Source organism: Dipteris shenzhenensis, chromosome 4 (assembly GCF_047967505.1).
Source record: "Dipteris shenzhenensis isolate YYH24624 ecotype China chromosome 4, Dip_SZ_1.0, whole genome shotgun sequence".
In the NCBI taxonomy this organism is placed as follows: Eukaryota; Viridiplantae; Streptophyta; class Polypodiopsida; order Gleicheniales; family Dipteridaceae; genus Dipteris; species Dipteris shenzhenensis.
In genome coordinates this window covers 28347645-28360811 of record NC_141599.1, presented here as the reverse complement: position 1 = coordinate 28360811, position 13167 = coordinate 28347645, and the positions used below count along the sequence as shown (strand labels likewise).

The window sequence follows — 13167 nt, the reverse complement described above, 5'->3', positions numbered from 1 at the left end:
CCCTGATGCAAGCACAAAACAGTACCCTAAAGTCGACCGCTTGGTGAAGCTATCACCTGCCCAATCTGAGTCACAGAACCCGCCTAACTCAATTCATGTGGTGTATGTAATTTCGTATGTGCAAACACCCTTCAGATACCATAGCACTCATAGGCCTGCCTTCCAGTGATTCTCCTTGGGTTTCGCAGAAAACTCACACAATAGCCCAACGGCAAAGGAGATGTCCGGCCTAGTGTTGGTTAGATAATGCAGACTGCCCACGAACCGTCAATACCTACTGGCATCTACCAACGAAGAGTCATGAATGCTCAACTTCTACCCGACAGCAGATACTTGCAAAGATTTGGAAGAAACAATACACCGGATATTACTTTTCTTCTCCCGCTATGGTGATGGAAAAAAAAAATGCATACCCCCTTCACAGAGCATGTCCGGCTATCCACAATGGTCACCTTCGAGTCAAGATGGCTCCCCTCTATGTTCTTGAACCACTCCTTGTCGAACATGTGTTTTGAGGCATCACTATCCACATACCAACCTCCTTGTTATCACTTGCTACATTAGCGGAGCAGTGCTCTATGCACAAGAAGAGCTCTCATGTCTTAGACGACTCCTTGCTCTTGGACTGCTTCTTGTTCTTTTGATCAGCCTTCTTCTAGCAATCCTTTGCATAATGACCGAGCTTTTCACGATAGAAACATTTTACCTTCTTTTTCTTCTCTGAGTCGTCGGCCTTGCCTTTGGAGTCCTTGGGCTTGCCCTTACCACTTCGCCACAACTTCTCCCAAGCCTCCTCCTGTTGTAACAGCCCAAGCTCTTCGAATGTCAAGGGCTCGATCCTTTCTCCTGCAGTCACCGTGGTGACAAATCCCTTGAAGCTGCGGGACAACATCCCAAGTGTCAACAGTGCCAACTCACTAGAGGCCATCTTCTTACCAACTGCTACCACTTGATCTCTTACCACTTCACTTTCATCAAGTGGTCATGTACCAACTCTCCCTCGTCCATGCTTATATTTAAAAGATGGTGCTGTAGAGTCAATATACGAGAAGTGTTCTCTGTCTCGTGCAAGTCCTTCAGAGTGGCCCATGCCTCCACTAAAGTATCTACCATTTGGACATGAGGAATCGCAGAGTCCATCGTCGTCCCTATGATTAACGCCAAGCCCTAGGCATCTCTATCCTCCCATGCTTCAAGTTCATCTTTGTCCACCGGCACAAGAATCTTGCCCTTGTTGTCTAGAACATCCTCCGGCTTCATGTCCGCTCCCCTTGTGAGCTTCCACAGCTTTCGGGCCACAAGGTCACTCTAGGTCTTTACCTTCCATCATGTTGTACTAAAAGGGGGGAAGCCTGTCCATCTAGATACCGTGCTTGGCAAGCCATGTAGATATGCGTGCATACCATGTGTTTGCCCCGCTCTCTGCGAGTCGTCTGGATGACTCTAGGACCAACCTTGAAAATCTCCAGTGGGATAAGTCTGCTCCCAAATATGTGTACGACTGCACTATCTCCACTGACTCACCACGATAGGTGAAACTAAGTCAGCGAGTCACTACTCGTGAGGTGTTGAAGATCATAACCTTAGTTTTCCCAAGGTTGACCGTCAAAGCTCTCTCTCTGCGTTAATTATGGTCAAAAGAGTTCTTTTAATGATCAAATAATTGACTACGGTCAAAGATACTTGACTCTGGTCAAGTAAGCTTGATTTCGGTCAAGGAGACTTGGTTTATTACCAAGAGGGTTAACTGCATTTAACCAAAGAGCCACAGAGCTAACTACGGTCAAAGAGTGTTGACTTTAGTCAACAAGACTTGGCATGCACCAAGAGGGTTAACTACAGTTAACTACGTTTAACCAGAGAACCACAGAGCTGACTACGGTCAAAGAGTGTTGACTTTAGTCAATGAGACTTGGCATGCACCAAGAGGGTTAACTGCATTTAACCAGAGAACCACAGAGCTGACTACGGTCAAAGAGTGTTGACTTTAGTCAACGAGACTTGGCATGCACCAAGAGGGTTAACCAAGTTGTACCAACTTCCGTTGGAGAGATGTGCCAGCTTTGATTGGAGAGACTTGGCCATAATTAAGACGCCACGACCATTGGTCAAAGCCCCTTAATTACAACCAAGAGGGTTGACTTCGGTCGACCAAGAATTGTGTTCTATGTTTTGTTCACATGTTTGTTCAGTGGGGACGCCAACCTGTGACTAGGATGTTTATTATTTGCATGCAAAGCGCTAATGGCCATGCAAAGCACTAATGGGTGCCATGGTGGTGCGCTTTAATTAATTGTTACAGGTACTATGAGGGGATAAAGACCTAAGCAATTTGGAGCGTAGCAAGTATTTTGGAGGCCACCCGCGTGACCAAGTGCTAGGAAGACCCCAGAAATTACCCTTAGAGGCATGTAATAGAATTTAGTCTAAATTTTTGACAAGTGGATGTTGCCAATTTGGAATGAGCTTGAAGCTCTTGTAAAATTAATTCACGTTTGAAAGTTGGAATAAACATCTCTATGCTGAACTATGTACTCAAAATTCTCTCTTCATAATAAAAACCTTCAGGGGGAGTCCAGCCCAACGATTGTCCTGGGCCCTAGTGTGTTTGTAGAGAGAGGGAGAGAGCCAGAGAGAGTGTTTGCAGTAGATTCTACAGAGAGAAAAAGCACGTTCATTCCAACGTTTTGCAGTAGCGGTAGAAACTTCCCTGTGACTGGTGTAGTAGCAAGAACATCAAAGGCCAAATATGAGTGGTCGGCTCCAAGTGGGGGGCGAGTATAGTGAGGTCATGTATCCGTGAGACAAAAGCCAATGGGCCTAGTTAGATAGTCCACTGTGCTAGTCCCGTCTCCATGTGGGAAGCATGTGAATCCCTCAGATGATGGCCATCTCTGAAGGCCATTGTAGATTATGAGGTCGTGGACAGCTCCCAACTTAAGCAAGTGTCGCCCGTATGCTGTCACATGTGAAGTATCTGCAGAAAGTCTCCGAATCCCAAGTTCTGCTGCATCTAACTTTGGCATCATGTGGAGATCTTGAACAATTAACTGTCAAATAGTATCCTCTGCTCACTTTTTCCTTTCTTCAAGCACACCCACCGAGTTGACCTTATGATCCCCTTGTATCGATCTGTGGGTCCTTGGAGGTAAATCAGCTTTCTCAGCTCTTACACCTCTTAATCGAGTAACTGGTTCTAATACCATGTTAGAAAATCTCTAATCATTCACATCTAGCTCAAATCCTAGCTTCTCGTACCATGTTATGATATGCACGAATTGCCCACAAGATCACACTGGAGAACTCTATATCCTTACTATGGCCTGCACAATTTGAGGCCTTCCTGCCTGCCTTTATGCAGGCCCACCCGCAGGCCCTTACGCCCATCTCTGAGGGCCATATGCTGGCTGCCTTCATGCCCCATGGCTTTGTCCATGTATGGCCAATAGGATAGCCAAACCATGGCTATTCATTCAAGGACAGATCTGCCCTATCAGGTGGATCATCATTAAAGATGTCCATGTGGGTGCCCTGCATGGGAGCCTCTTCATCCCTCTTCCTGCCCCATACATTTCTACAGGTGTCACTCCCCCATGCTCTCCTCATTTGGGGACTTACAAAGAGAGAGTTGACAATTATTTTCTGACAAAACAGAAGATAACAAAATGCAAAACACAATCTTATCTCATTACTCACTTCAAGCCTTCCTTGGACTAGTCACATTGTCATCATGCCAGTCTGTCAGCAAGTACTTGTCTAAATTTACAGTCTCTCAATCTCTTTTCAGCCATGAATTAGGATTCTCAACACAGAGTCAGTTTTGCCTGGATTTTATTAAGAACATGAATAGTCTCTCGTCATATGCTCTTTTGTGGTTTTGCAAAAGAAATCCCCATGGCAGGCAAGCCTAGGCGGGTTTCATGCTTGACATATCTATTCGACTGTACAATTTGTCTTAGTCTTCCGATGCACATTTGTCAAATTTCTGTCAACTTGTCATTTGTCACCCAATCTGTCAAAAATAAACACAGAAATAACATTACTGGACAGGCCTAGGTTAGTGATCCAAAATGGTGCGTCTGCTCAGGTCATCATAGCAACCCAAAACCCATCCTCCCTGATATTAATATAATTAGATCATCGCCTCATCTCACAAGTTGTGCACATCCCTACTTACAAAGAAGCTCGCTTTCTCTAGAGTATCTAGCTCAGAAAAGAGGGAAACACATTACTTTCAGCACAACAAACACTGCCACCAATTAGAATATTGCCTCATCGTATAGAGTACGGTAGTTTATAAACAGCTCAAAGAATAAGGGAGTTTTTTTTATTTTGGGCTGCGAAACAATTGTCATTCTTATTGATGGAGCCTCTTAGCTGCTGTAATCCATAGGTTTTACTTCATAATGAAAACCTGAACTCATAAAATTTGTGCAAGTTTAGGATAGATAGACACCTCTATGTTAACATTTCTGAAAAACCATACCTGAAAATACTTCACGCTTATATTTTGACTAGAACATGTACTCCATGAAAAGAACGATATTTGCAGCCTGGACCTGCCTATGCTTGATTAAGTAACAGTTTGTGAATGTGAGCATTGCAAGACTCCGTAATTCAACTACCAAAGATTCAGTCGAATGGTCCCAATTTGGCTCATTCTTCCAAGTGATAGGAAGATTATAAGAACTTGAGGTACAATCTTGTTCAATAGCCTGTGGCAGAACTTGTCCGACTCTTGGACTAATGCTTTTGACTTATAGATGGAATACCAGAAACACTTGGATGATGAGAGTTAGGCAGTCCCCTTAGCTAATGACACAGGACCAAAGTAAAACACCAATTATACCTGCCTAACCATAGATGCAGCTGAGAAAATTATATATGAACAGCCTCCATGAAACAAACATGCAAATGCCAATCCAAGCCAGGTTGACCTGGCAAGACCTTGATCAACACTCCTTGCCATCAATTTCAATATTAATAAACGCCTTTATAAGCCTTCCAATGTCCCTTACTCCCCCTCAACTTTGAAAACATATGATGCCTCACATGAAGGTGGTCCCGTCCTATTCATCGAGGTCATAATTCTTTCAAACATATCATGAGTTAGGACCATGCTCAAACTCTAAGCCAAAAAAAGAAAAATGCAATTTGTGAACTTGTTATATCCATGCAGAAGTTCCTAAATACACAAATCCATTGTGCACTATGGGGACTAACTACATCAACACCCAACTGCACGTGCAAATTGAACTTCAAGATCCACAAATCAAAAGCAAGCAGCAGCAGGAAAACCAAGCAACCATGTAGTTAGAGGAACTAACGTGTGCTTTTTGCCTGCATAAGGGTGATATCGAGAGGAGGATGGGGCCTGTGGGCTTGATGAAGAGCTTGCTAAAATTCCTGGCACATTCTCGGTTGCAGACGCTACTGTTTCTTTCATAGTACCCAAACTTGTTAGCTGGTTGAGATTCTTCTCAAATGACCACCACAACCTTCAGATCTCATAATAGTGCTATGCCTTTACAGTGAACAGAATCTCACTGTGTGAAATCAGAGCATGAGGCAACCTATTCGTCGTATGAGATACAGCTGCTTAAGAAATATATATCCACCTGAAGGAAACGTGACTCCCTTGCTTACTACAAAACTCACATTTTGTAACACACGTCCAGAACTTGCTTAATCATGGAGGCTTATTGCCCACTTTGTTTCTAAGGGCCTTGAAAGGAACAAAATCCATTCGAACCCTGGTACATTTAACCTTCTCACTACTATTGCGCCTCTGACATGATTGGATGGCTTTCTGAAACCTTAGCAATCGAGCCAAGAAGCAACGGACAGTGAATACCCTCCACTACAGCTGTTGCGTCACAGGCATCCAAGAAATCATGCAAAGTGGACCAGGAGTTTTCCAAATTGGCGCTCAGACTGAGACAAAGTAAGCAATTGGCACCGTCCTCTGAGACAAGAGAAACGTCCTGTCCAGTAGACAGACAATCAGGGAAGTGTCACATTTTTTCCACGACGGCAAAACAAAAGTCCTCTATGATACTACGCTGTAAATGATTCTTATCAAGAAAATGGGTACAATCAGGTTTCTTAAATCATCGATGGAGGCAATAAACGCTAGCAAATAATCCGGAAACAGAGTTTTACACGTTAACGCACAAAAAGGACACGACAACAGTTCCCAAAAGGGCTCTCAAAAGTTTAAACAAAACAGCAAACAAGTACTCACGTGATGTGCCTCGGAGTATCAATGAGTTGATCACTGGAAGCGAGAGATCTCATGAACAACAGCCAAGCTTTGGATCAACGTCTCTATAGAGCGCCCATAGTTCAGGAGGTGCTAAAGACTTTTTGGGCACTGCTGGAGCTTCACGATTGCCTTGAAACGAACGTTCGAACGCAACGGTTCCTTGTAGCAGACGGCAAAAAGCCCACAAACGAGCGGGGAATCTGGACCCTTACAGTTTCCGGCACCTCTCCAGATCTGTATCGGCAGGCATCAGTTCAAATCGTGCTTAGAGAAACGGTCGAAGCGTAAGCTGCAGTCCGGAAACGAGTCAGATCCCGCGCCTGTTCAATGGTTGCCCACGAAAGGCCTTCTCCCGTACAACGCTTTGCCCAGATGCCGCTCCATTTGCTCGATCGACAGTTACGCTCTCCCGGAAACTCCGAATGCTATGTTTCCTCCGCCCACCTCTCTCTCTCTCTCTCTCTCTCTCTCTCTCTCTCTGTGACGACTCTTTCTGGGCGCACTCTGCAAGGCGAAAAGCTCTCAATCTCGCCCTCTCCCCACCTCGTCCCGGCCCCCCCTCTCTCTGCCCACTATTCCAAAGCTGCGCTGTCTAGGAAACCGCGTTTTCCCTGGTCTGAAAGGGGAAGCGGGGCGGGCGGGGGGAGGCGATTTCTTTAAGGTAATCAAGGACCAACCCAAAAACGTGCAGAGGGCGATGGCGGCTCTCGATCAACAACAGCAACAACGCGCTCTCATCAACCCTCGATCAACAACAGCAACAACGCGCTCTCATCAACCCTTCTTCTTCTTCTTCTTCTGCAGCACAAAGTCGATCAACAGCAGCAGCAACGATAACAACAACGAGCTCTCAGCAACCCTGCTCCTCCTCCTCCTCCTCCTTCTGTCTACCTCAGCAACACAACAATCATTCCTCTCCTGATCTGATTAAGTACTTACTCTTGAAGCTCCCAAATTACTCATTATTGCTCTCCTGATAATAATAAGTATACTGGTTCAAATCCCCCACACATTTCTCTTCATCGTCATGAATTCATCGTCATCATCATCATCATCCTTCTTTTCCAATGCCCGCCCATTGTTTGTCCTTCACACATCCCTCGGATCCCCCTTGCCTCCCCTCTCTTCTAGGATCCCTCGCCCACTCTGGCCTTTGCCATGGGTTTCCACATTCTCTTCTTTGCCATGGGTTTCCACATGCTCGTCTTGCTCTTCTCTTCTCTTTTTTCTTTCAATACACAACCAATAGCTAACACATTTCCCACTTTTGCAAGGTTAGCCCACTCCATGTGCGAAATCATCACATGTCAATATCCACCTAGTCAACTATCCAAACCTCGGCCCCAAATTCTCTTCTCTCACCCCCTTCTCTTTCCCTTTCAAACAACCCATATCAATGAGCTAGCACATTTCCCTCCCTTGTCCCATTCTACATTGCCAACCTTTTCTTCCATATTGCATGTCAAATGCCACCTATTACTCAATCAGTTTTCCACCCCCCCCTTACATGTCTACTAGGATGATTGACTTCAAAAACTAAATAGCTTGAGAGTCGACTTGTTCAAAATCAAATCGAATTGGCAAACAATAATCAACAGAATCAACTTGTCGAAATTCAAATCTAATTGGCAAACAGGGTGTGCATGTGACAACACCATAAGCCAAACGTAAACCATAGGAACATATGGACGTATTGATACTATAAAGTCCAATTTTGCTCAAAATCATAGATCCACTAATGCAAGGGATGTACCTCTTACAAGGTCAACCCTATTAGAGCTATCCTTTCTTTCTCCACACAGTTTATTGTTGCTCTTTAAGCACCAATATAAAATAATAGAATCAAACCTTCCTAAGAATGTAGGACCCCTTTCCCCTCATCTATTTGCATTTTAGAGCTCCAATGGTTTTTCTTGCGAGAAGTTAGGAAGCCTATTATCATGGGTGTGGGAAGTCTTAAAATATTGTAGAAGAGCATTTCAATTGAAAAGTATAGTTTTTCTCCTTACTTTGTACATAAGATTTAGCAACTAGTATAGATGTACTAGTTTACAAATGAGGTACATAAACACTAATGTGAGAAAATCATGACCCTTGGCCCACGATTAGGTTTATGGTATAGGCATAGATCTCAAGCATGCACACTATGTTTTGAATGTAAGATGGATCCCATGCTCTATAGGGACAAGGAGGATGGCAAGCTACTCACCTCATGAACCTTCACACATACGATGTAGGTGTTTGTCTCACACACGACATGATCTATTTATGGGAGATGGTATAGGGAATAACGGCTTCATGGTCTGTCTTCCACTATTGAAGGCTTAGTTTAGACGCATGATAATGTCATCACCTTTATTATTACCAGCAGGTTACTTTTCAAGGCTTCCCTTTGAAAAGTGTCAAACATTTGCACATATGCTTTGGAAAAAGTGTCATGATGTGTAACCTCTATGTAACATTATTTTCCATATATAGAAGTTGCATCACTTGTCCTGGGTTTGTCAAATTGTAATGTGCAAGCAAGGATAGGCCATGAGGAAAACAATGATGTATCTATTCAAGCAAGGTTTACACATATAAAAGAGGACATGCTTGGCTCACACACTACGTCGATGCATATAACAAAAGGGTGAGGTTGTTTCATTCGAATGTACATGCTAAAAAAATCTTAAATCTTGCAAATCTTTATTGCAAGTAGCTTTTTCTAGTCAAAGCAACAAAAGGGTGTGCAAACTTCACCATTTCAATACAAAAATGCATCGAATTGCTACTATGTGTATGATCCTACTCCATATTCCTAATTTAGTGCCGTTGTTCATTAAACATATTGAAATTTATCATGGGCAAGTGCATGTCATTTTAGTTGTATACTTGTGTGTAAACCCCACTTAAGTTGGTGTTCCCATTTGAATGAGTTTGTAATGATTTTTCCAAACTCCTAATAAGCAAATATTCTCAATTACCTAGTAAGCAAATATTCTCAAACTCCTAATAAGCAGATATTCTCAATTACCTAGTCAAAGTCTCCCTATTAAATTATGTTTTTTCTATCAATAGGGAATCTCAGAATCGTAAGAAACCTAGCTTCCCATTATATGTTAATGAAGTGCCTTAAGAATCATAAGAAACCTAGCTTCCTAAAGTGGAGCAACTAGAAGCATCATTCTCTCGTTACTTGCACAATTTAAGTTTTAGCATGCCTCTTCAATGTATAAATGCCATGTAGCTTATCATATCTTTACTACAAGGCTAGGCATTGGAGGAGGAAGAGGACTGCCTCCCCTTCCTTCCCCAGCACGTACCCCCACCCCTCCTTTGTTTCCTTTAGCATTCTCACACCCCCTTTAAGCCTCTCCTTTAGACCTTACTATTGCCTCTTTTGCCGCTCCAAACATTGTGACTGCATAGAATATTCTTGGCATTTGGAAGTCTCCTTTTCCCATTTCTCAGTTTCCTCCTTTTCAAATTATATCAAAACTCAAAAGGAAGAACCTTCCAAGTCAACAACCTATATTGGCTCCCTCTATTCATCTTCGACACTTTATATTGCCCATCCTTCAAAGATTTATGACTATTTGACCCGTTTCTTTTCCCATACCCACCACTCATTCAAACTTCAGTAGGTTTCCCTTATATGTGCATAACCCCAGCACGTCCCTCTAAACACATCCTCCTCGGACGCTTTGGATGCAATAGAATGAGTAATAGTTTTCAAATTACATACTACAAATGTGTCACTATGGAAAGTCCTTCTAGCATTGGCTGAGCTAGAGATAGACAATGAATAGGTTGCAACATCAAGGCAATAGATACTTCTAGTGCCATCTTCCTCAAATGCATTGGAGGAACCAGATTCAGGTTTTAAATCCAAACAAGGAGTAGCACATCATAGTTAAGTTCTAGCAGCAAAAAATTTTGAAGCTACAAGACTAAAGTAAGTCTTTAATTATTGCCTTGATGTAGAGATTTTATGCAATGACTACAAATACACAACTTCTCAATTTCCTTCATGATCCTTACCCCTTCGCTATTTCTTAGATAACTAGATTAATACCAGTTACTTTAAGAAAGGCTTATCTGTTACCAATGTCAGATACCTGTCTTTTTATTTGAGAAGCCATAAATGGCTTCAATTGTGTTGAGTCATTCTCTATGGTCTTCGAGAGCTAGTTCCCCTCTTTTAACCCTAATTCCCCTAGAGCTTCCAAGCCTCATGCGTGAGTTGGGCTACCAAACTCCCTCTAGCCTTTTGTAGCCAGGCAGAGAAGCTTTGTTCTAGCCTAGGAAAGGTTTTAGGGAGGAGTGGATGAACCCTCATCCTCATCCTCAAGTTGGATCTTGAAGGGAGCTCCCAAGTAGACTCCCCTCTCACTACCCAAGGATATAGCAACTTATCTACAAAAACATGCAAATTTTCTATTTTTTCTTTGGGTTAATAGGACACTTAGATAAAGAATGCCCTAGCAAGAAGGGCTTAAAGTCAAAGGCAGCTAATTCATTGGATGCCAAACTTTATCTAGGTACATCAAGAATGGAGGATAACTAAAAAGCCTATCAAGGCTATTTTTTCAAATCCAATAGGTTTGGGAGTCACTGAAGCACTAGCAATCAAGGAAATTAGAGCTGAGAAGGGTAAGGCTATAATTCAAGAAGATGTGGCAGTCCATATACATTAGTTTGCAACACTTCAACATGGGGAAGTTGATGAAAGTGCAGTTTCTCAGCTCCAATTCAAGAAGATGTGGCAATCCATACACATTAGTTTGCAACACTTCAACATGGGGAAGTTGATGAAAATGCAGGGCAAAGGGAAGATGCAACAACTTGTATCATTGATCCTTTGGGAACAATCACACAAATTCACTTGAGGTGTCTATGTTGGACGAGCATATAAGCCACCCTAGATATCTTGTACAAATGCATTGGTAATATCTAGAGTAGGCTTGCAAAGACCTTGGTCACATAGATTGTGGATACATTTAGCCTACAGGGACGTGGTCAAGAAGTAAAAGAATGTCAAAGAAAGGCTGATAAGTCCATAATTTTGTATCTTTTTATTTTGAGGTTCCAAACCAGAGAGAGAGAGAGAGAGAGAGAGAGAGAGAGAGAGAGAGAGGGCTATGAGACAAAGTACAAACCAAAAAGTAACTCATACAAGCTATTGTGGGCTAAAGCAAAGGTCTCACTAAGGCCCTTGTAGAATGCTAAAGTGTTAAGCTAGTAAACAAAATCGTAAAATGGCATCAAGTGCTCAAAGCTAATGCTTTCAGTACATGCCCAGGCTCTATCTATCTAGGTACCATGGTGGCTTCTTTGATGAGATGTAAAGAGCTCTTGTACCTATGTCTATTGAGCTATCTCTCGAGGTGGCAAAGGGCATGGTCTCCTCGATCTCTATATTCGATGGGCTACATCAAGGGTGGTGCCTCGGTCTCCTTTGAGGACGGCTGAGATAGACTGGTGGACCTCAATTGTGTGTGCTATGGTCACTCTCCACGCCGCATGTGGTGTGTGCACCTCTCATTTGCCAACATTGTGGCGATGGCTCTCACTGCTAATCCATGATTCCCTCATCTCATCTATCTCCTCCTCCTCAACCTCCCTTGGAGATGACTTAGATGCATAGAAGTATGTGACACGTGTATGTGCTTCGTCGATCTCAGTAACTTGTGGGCATCACCCCTTGTGTTGCTCTCTAGTCTGTCACATTAGTATATCTCTATGTCACCATATCTCAAATAAGATAGAGCCCAACATAGACCTGGTTGAGAAAATGGATGAGTCATATAAGTAGACCAAAGTCATGCTCCTCTTGAAAGAGGCAATGATATAATAGATACATTGAAAATGCTCCTCTATCTCGACGTCCCCTACCATGCATAGTCTGTAGATCCTCTACTCTTTGGGTATGCATGTAGCTCTCCCTGTCTCGATCCTAAGCTGATGTGATGAAACTCACAACTATCCAATGGCAATCCTTAGTGCAGAGAGAGAGAGAGAGAGAGAGAGAGAGGGGGGGGGGGGCTAATGGATGAGCTCTATTCTAATCACTAGATTTTCTATGACAAAATAATACAAACTTGCATTTTTCCGACCAAAAAAGTTTATTGCATCACTCCATTTCTTGAATTTACATATGCAATGATGGAGATAAATAATACATGCTAGCTTATGGCCAATGGTATTTTATTACTTCCTAGTTTCAATCCAGGATGAGGCAAGAAACATACAAATATTTTAAGTTTTACAAATAGTAAATATAGAGAGATCCTAATAAATTAAAACACTCCTAAATGAAAAAGGGAAAACTGCATGCCACAATTGCATGGATTCTCGATAATTTATTTATAGCACCACCAACGTCACACCACATCTTGTTGTAATAGATTTTGTGGGCATGAACTATCCCAACCTTTGCAAAATCTCAAAAAGTATTTCATATAATCCCAATGATAGCCATATTCCATAAAATTTCATACTTTGTAAAGCATGTTGAAGCACAAATAACATTTTGGATAAGACTTCATAGTCAAGTAATTTAACACAACCATTTGCAAGGCATCTAATTGACATTACGCATATTAGTCCATAATGTGATACATAGACTTTTGACTTATTTATCTAGTCATTTTTTCCTTAGAGGATAGGCGTTCGACCTTTTTTATTTCCTCATCTCGTTTTCTTCCTTTTTTATTTCCCCATCTCGTTTTCTTCCTATATCGATCTACTCTTTTTATGACCCCTTATGCAAGGAACAAAGTCATATGAGAATTGAATCAACTAGCATCTATAGATCAAAACCCAAGGTAGTAATCAATATACTAGTGTTGGAAATAGGAGGATAGAATCACTTACACCTCTGGACCCTTTAGCTCCAAGTATACACTCTCAGAGATGAT

General features: G+C 42.3%; 1 protein-coding gene across 2 annotated transcripts in view; it reads right to left on the bottom strand.

The window, feature by feature from the left end:
• LOC147902678 (uncharacterized) overlaps nt 1-7394 on the bottom strand; it is a 47978-nt gene extending 40584 nt beyond the window's left edge. Inside the window, exons 1-3 of one of the 2 annotated variants that reach the window (XM_087373692.1) lie at nt 7008-7394; nt 6245-6969; nt 5328-5984 (exon numbers count right to left, since the gene is read on the bottom strand). In XM_087373692.1, the coding sequence (XP_087229818.1) occupies nt 5328-5446 (119 nt within the window). In that variant the 5' untranslated portion in view covers nt 5447-5984; nt 6245-6969; nt 7008-7394. The other variant, XM_087373691.1, reaches the window with a different exon arrangement.
• Nucleotides 7395-13167: the final 5773 nt, after the last annotated feature.